At 37.7% G+C, this 6352-nt stretch overlaps 2 protein-coding genes across 2 annotated transcripts in view; both read left to right on the top strand.

Annotated features, from left to right (window-relative positions):
- The window catches only part of LOC102993677 (MCL1, BCL2 family apoptosis regulator), a 2003-nt gene extending 1349 nt beyond the window's left edge, over nt 1-654 (top strand). The window contains 1 exon segment of the mRNA XM_024131758.3: nt 188-654. Within this exon segment, the coding sequence (XP_023987526.1) occupies nt 188-519 (332 nt within the window). The 3' untranslated portion in view covers nt 520-654.
- The window catches only part of HEPHL1 (hephaestin like 1), a 92610-nt gene that overhangs the window by 61513 nt on the left and 24745 nt on the right, over nt 1-6352 (top strand).

Genomic DNA, 6352 nt, shown 5'->3' with positions numbered 1-6352 from the left:
ATCCCACATGCCGCGGAGCGGCTGGGCCCGTGAGCCATGGCCGCTGAGCCTGCGCGTCCGGAGCCTGTCCTCCGCAACGGGAGAGGCCACAGCTGAGCCTGCGCGTCCGGAGCCTGTCCTCCGCAACGGGAGAGGCCACAGCAGAGGGAGGCCCACATACCAAAAAAAAAAACAAAAAAAAACGCAGACGATGTCAAATCTTTGTCTCAAGTGATGGTCCATGTTTTCAGTGACCAAGTAACAAACTGGGGCAGGATTGTGACTCTCCTTTCTTTTGGTGCCTTTGTGGCCAAACACTTGAAGAGTATAAACCAATAAAGCTGCATCGAACCATTAGCAGAAAGCATCACAGATGTTCTTGTAAGGACAAAACGAGACTGGCTAGTCAAACAAAGAGGCTGGGATGGGTTTGTGGACTTCTTCCATGGAGAGGACCTAGAAAACGGCCTCAGAAATGTGCTGCTGGCTTTTGCAGGTGTTGCTGGAGTAGGAGCTGGTTTGGCGTATCTAATAAGATAGCCTTTTAAGTGCAATAATTGACTCTTAACCAACTCCAGCCACCAAAACCACATACGCCTGCTGTGAAATCAGATGTATTTATGAAATTGGACTTCAGGCTGTGCAGGCCATAATCTCCAAGAGTTCTATGCTAGCAACGGAGAAAAGCAAGCAGCAGGAGGCTTATGGCTAACAGGAATAAATACATGGGAAAAGTAGTCCCCCTTGAAGAGTCACTGTCTGAAAGAAGTGAAAGCAGCAGAGTTCAGTTTCAGCAACAGGCAAACTTTGGGAGGCCACGGAGGAGGACTTTCAGATTTAGTGAAGATGGTAGGGTGGAGAGACTAATTACCTTGCCTAGGACCGGAAAGTGGCCAGTAGCCAGGCTAGTCATAGAGTTCATTGAACATGCCCACTGAATCCATTAACTTCTATAGTGTTAAAATAGAGGCACTAACAATGCCAATGGCATGTGTAAAATGGATTTAAGCTACAAGTAATAGAAGCTATGACTAGACGCCTCAACACTGTACAACAGAGTGTGAAGGGAAGCTTTATCCCCTATAATTAGCTTTCCTAGATGTGCTTCTTGAATAGAAAGTCCAATGCTCAGGATGTTTATACCTGTTCTACTTTGGCTTGGTTTGAGTGATTCCTAGTTTATTAGTCTAGTGCTAAGGCCAAGAATACTTGACTTAAGGCTCAATTACAAATATGGAATATTCTGTTTTTAAGACAAAAACTTGTATTCGTCTGTAAAAATTGTATATATTTTTACAGAACTTCTGTTTGAAATATAAAGGGAGAAAAGTCTGAAATTACATTAGTTTTTTCATACCCTTTTGAAATTTGCAACTTCTGTAGTTAGGAACCTGTTTCTTATAGCTTTTCTATTCAAAATTTTGTGCTAGTCAGTTCTAGATTGTATACAGAACCAACTGATGTAATTGTATGCAACCTGGTAGTAGTACAACAATTCTGGTTCATAACTATGCAGGCTTTAATTTTCCTATCTGATTTTGGTAAGTATTTATTAAATAGCTGTTGGGGTTTTTTTTTGTTTTTTGACCTGGGACCGAGAAATTGAGGAATGGAAATTAATCCTTTCACTTTGTTACATGTGGGTTTTCAATAATTGAGTCAAAAAAAATAATTGAGTCAAGGTTTTAAGGTTTTATTGGGGGGCGGGACACATGGTTTGATGACTTACAAATAATGGGCTCTCATTGGGCAACTACTCATTTGAGTTCTTTCCATTTGACTTAATTTAACTGGTGAAATTTAAACTGAGTTCATGAGCTCATCTTCAAAGCTTTTACTAAAAGATTTTCAGCTGTTCCAAATGGGACTTATTAGGAGTATGTATAAATAGATCACATCGGGTGGATGAGAGACATTTGATCCCTTGTTTGCTTAATAAACTGTACAATGATGGCTTGGAAAAGCAGGCTATAGTCTAACCATGGTGCTATTACTAGGCTTGCTTGTTAAACACAGGTCTAAGCCTAGTGAGTTAATAAAACGAATACTTATTTCATTTCTATTAATGATTCTCAAACTTTGTTTCAAATTTTTGCCTTGGCATCTCTATAGACTTCAGACTTGATGTTTTATCAAACTTACTGTTTATTTCCTATCCTTCCTTGAAATATTTGCTGCTTGTTTGGCTCCCTCTGCAGATATTTATAGTTCCTACAAATTTACCTTGCCATCCCTGAACTCTTACTAGCCCTTTTAGTTTTGGGCATTAGGAACCTAAGTGACTGCCCAAGGAATCCACAGACCTTCATCCTTCTTGAATTTTATCCTTAGGAGGTGGCAGTACAATGGGTGCTGACAGTAACAGTGATGAGGTGAGAAGAGTCCCTTTTCCTTGGACTAGTATCTTATTGTTTAATCCTATCTTTGGGGAGAAATTTTCAAAATCCCCTTAGGGATTTTCAGAGGAGGGGACAGTATCTTAGGTGACTTTCTCTAGGTTCTTTTGCATTTGAATATGCTCACCTTAACTTATAGAAATTGATGGGCTCTGTTAAACCTCAGAGTTATATAAAAGCTACTAGTAAACTGAAGAAAACTTTGATAGTGGAACCAGGGTCATTTTGAAACCTTCAGCTTCTGAACCTGACCTTTAGTATGTGGACTCCAGACAAAAATAGGCATGAATAAAATGACTAAGAATGTAATAAGGGAACAATTGCCCTGCCCCCGCATCTCCAAGCTTTAAGGTCATCTTGCTAGAGCTATTTTTATCTGTGTATTTATCATTCTTGATCATAAACCACCTATTTATATCATGTCTATCTCTAAGGACCTAAAATTAATTAATTAATTAATTAATCTTAAGATCTAGTTGAGGTGACTAAAAAGGCCTGTCTCCCCATAGCCAGTTGTGGAAATAAGCACTGAGCTGTAGATTGATGGAGTTTAGGGGCCCCACTTCCCAGTTTACTAGGTGTGACTGCTGAAATGTAGACGAGAATCTTCAATTGCTATTTTGGGTCAGAGGCTGTGAGGGCTTAGGGAGCCCAAGTGCTTTGGGGCAGGGTGGGTGATTCTATAGGGAGAAGAGGCACAAGTTTTAAGTGCTGACTAGCTGCATAGTTCAGGCAAATCCTCCAAAATGGAAAGAGAGGGGCTGCTTGGAAAGATGGCTCTCTCAGCAACTTCTGTCTGTCTAATGTTTCTCTCAGGGAAAACCCTGCAGTCCTCTAGTGTCATCTGTGTACATTCTCTTGGGGGTGAACACCTTGGTTCTGGTTAAAACAGCTGATGCTGTTGACAGCTGTGCCAGGAAGGATTAGGACCAACTACAAACTAATGTGGGCTGTAAAATGTAGTGTGTATCCCTAACTACCTGTTTTTCCTGAGATGAAAGTAAATCTTTTATTCAAATGCAAAAAAAAAAAAAGACATAGGGTGGATGACTGGATTAAAAAAGACTCATCTAGGGCTTCCCTGGTGGCGCAGCGGTTGCGCGTCCGCCTGCCGATGCAGGGGAACCGGGTTCGCACCCCGGTCTGGGAGGATCCCACATGCCGCGGAGCGGCTGGGCCCGTGAGCCATGGCCGCTGAGCCTGCGCGTCCGGAGCCTGTCCTCCGCAACGGGAGAGGCCACAGCAGAGGGAGGCCCGCATACCACACACAAAAAAATAAAAATTTAAAAAATAAATTAAAAAATAAATTAAAAAATAAAAATAAAAAAGACTCCTCTATATACTGCTTACAAGAGACTTACTTCAGAGCTGAGTGAGACAGACTGAAAGTGAGGGGATAGAAAAAGTTATTCCAAGCAAATGGAAATCAAAAGAAATCCAGGCTAGCAATACTTACATCAGATAAAATAGACTCTAAAGACTGTTACAAAAGACAAAGAAGGACGCTCCATAATGGAAAAGGAATCAATCCAAGAAGAATATGTAACAATTGTAAATATATATGCACCCAACATAAGAGCACCTAAATGCATAAGGCAAATATTAACAGACACAAAAGGGAGAAATCAACAGTAACACAATAATAATAGAGGACTTTAATACCCCACTTACATCAATGGACAGATCATCCAGACAGAAAATCAATAAGAAAACACTGGCCTTAAATGACACATTAGATCATATGAACTTAATAGATATATATAGAACATTCCATCTGAGAGCTGCAGACTACACATTCTTTTCAAGTGCAAATGGAACACTCTCCAGGTTAGATTACATGCTGGGCCACTAAACAAGCCTCCATAAATTTAAGAAAATTGAAATCACATCAAGCACCTTTTCTGACGACAACTCTATAAGACTAGAAATTAACCATGAGAAAAAACTGAAAAAAACACAACATGTGAAGGCTGAACAATATGCTACTAAACAACCAGTGCATCAATGAAGAAATCAAAGAGGAAATCAAAAAATACCTAGAGACAAATGCAAATGAAAACATGATAATCCAAAACCTATGGGATAGAGCAAAAATAGTTCTAAGAGAGTTTAAAGCAATAAAAGTTTACCTCAGGAAAAAAGAAAAATCTCACATAAACAACCTAAATTTACACCTAAAGGAAATAGAGAAAGAAGAACTAACAAACCCAACGTTAGTAAAAGGCAAGAAATGATAAAGATAAGAGCAGAAATAAGTGAAATAGAGACCCCCCAAAATTGAAAAGATAAATGAAACTAAACGTTGGTTCTTTGAAAAAATAAACAAAATTGATAAAACTTTAGCCAGACTCATCAAGAAAAAACCAGAGGGAACCCAAATCAATAAAATCAGAAATGAAAAAGGAGAAGTTACAGCAGACACCATAGAAATACAGAGGATCATAAGAGACTACTACAAGCAACTATATGCCAATAAAATGGACAACCTGGAAGAAATGGACAAATTCTTAGACATGTACAATCTCCCAGGACTGAATCAGGAATAGAAAATATGAACAGACAAATTACCAGTAATGAAATTGAATCAGTAATTTTAAAACTCCCAACAAACAAAAGTCCAGGACCAGATGGCTTCACAGGGGAACTCTACCAAACATTTAGAGAAGAGTTAACACCTACCTTTTAAAATTATTCAAAATAACTGCAAAGTAAAGGATACTTCTGAACTCATTCTCTGAGGCCACCATCACCTTGATACCAAAACCAGACAAAGATATCACAAAAAAGGAAAATTACAGGCCAATATCACTGATGAACATAGATGAAAAAATCCTCAACAAAATATTAGCAAACTGAATTCAACAATACATTAAAAGGATAATACACAATGATCAAGTGGAATTTATCTCAGGGATGGAAAGATTTTTCAATATCCACAAATCAATCGATGTGATATACCACATTAACTGAAGAGTAAAAACTATATGATCATCTCAATAGATGCAGAAAAAGCTTTTGACAAAATTCAACACCCATTTATGATAAAAATTCTCCAGAAAGTTGGCATAGAGGGAACATACCTCAACATAATAAAGGCCGTATATTACAGCTCCACAGCTAACATCATACTCAATTGTGAAAAGGTGAAAACATTTCCTCTAAGATCAGGAACAAGACAATGATGCCCACTCTCACCACTTTTATTCAATAAAGTATTGGAAGTCCTAGCCACAGCAATCAGAGAAGGAAAAGAAATAAAAGGCATTCAAATTGGAAAGAAGACAAAATGTCATTGTTTGCAGATGGCATGATCCTATACTTAGAAAATCCTAAAGACATCACCAGAAAACTACTAGAGCTCATCAATGAATTCAGTAAGTTGCAGAATATAAAATTAATATATAGAAATCTGTTGTATTTATACACACTAACAATGCATTATAAGAAAAAAACTCAAGGAAACTATCTCATTTACCATCACATCAAAAATAATAAAATACCTAGGAATAAACCTACCCCAGGAGGTAAAGGACCTGTACTCAGAAAACTATGACACTGGTGAAAGAAATTGAAGACAACAAAAACAGATGGAAAGATACTGTGTTCTTGTATAGTAAGAATCAATATTGTTAAAATGACCATTCTACTCAAGGCAATCTACAGATTCAATGCAATCCCTATAAAAATACCAAGGGTATTTTTCACAGAACTAGAACAAATAATTTTATTATTTTTTTCTTTAATTCTAATTTAATTAATCACATTTTAAAAATTAATTTTTATTAGAGTATAGCTGATTTATAATGTGTTAGCTTCTGCTGTACAGCAAAGTGAATCAATTATACATATACATATATCCACTATTTTTAGATTCTATTCCCGTATAGGTCATTACAGAGTATTGAGTAGAGTTCCCTGTGCTACACAGTACATTTTTATTAGTTATCCATTTTATATATAGTAGTGTGTATATGTCA

This window comes from Physeter macrocephalus, chromosome 16, assembly GCF_002837175.3.
Source record: "Physeter macrocephalus isolate SW-GA chromosome 16, ASM283717v5, whole genome shotgun sequence".
Classification (NCBI taxonomy): Eukaryota; Metazoa; Chordata; class Mammalia; order Artiodactyla; family Physeteridae; genus Physeter; species Physeter macrocephalus.
This window is presented reverse-complemented; position numbering and strand designations above follow the sequence as displayed.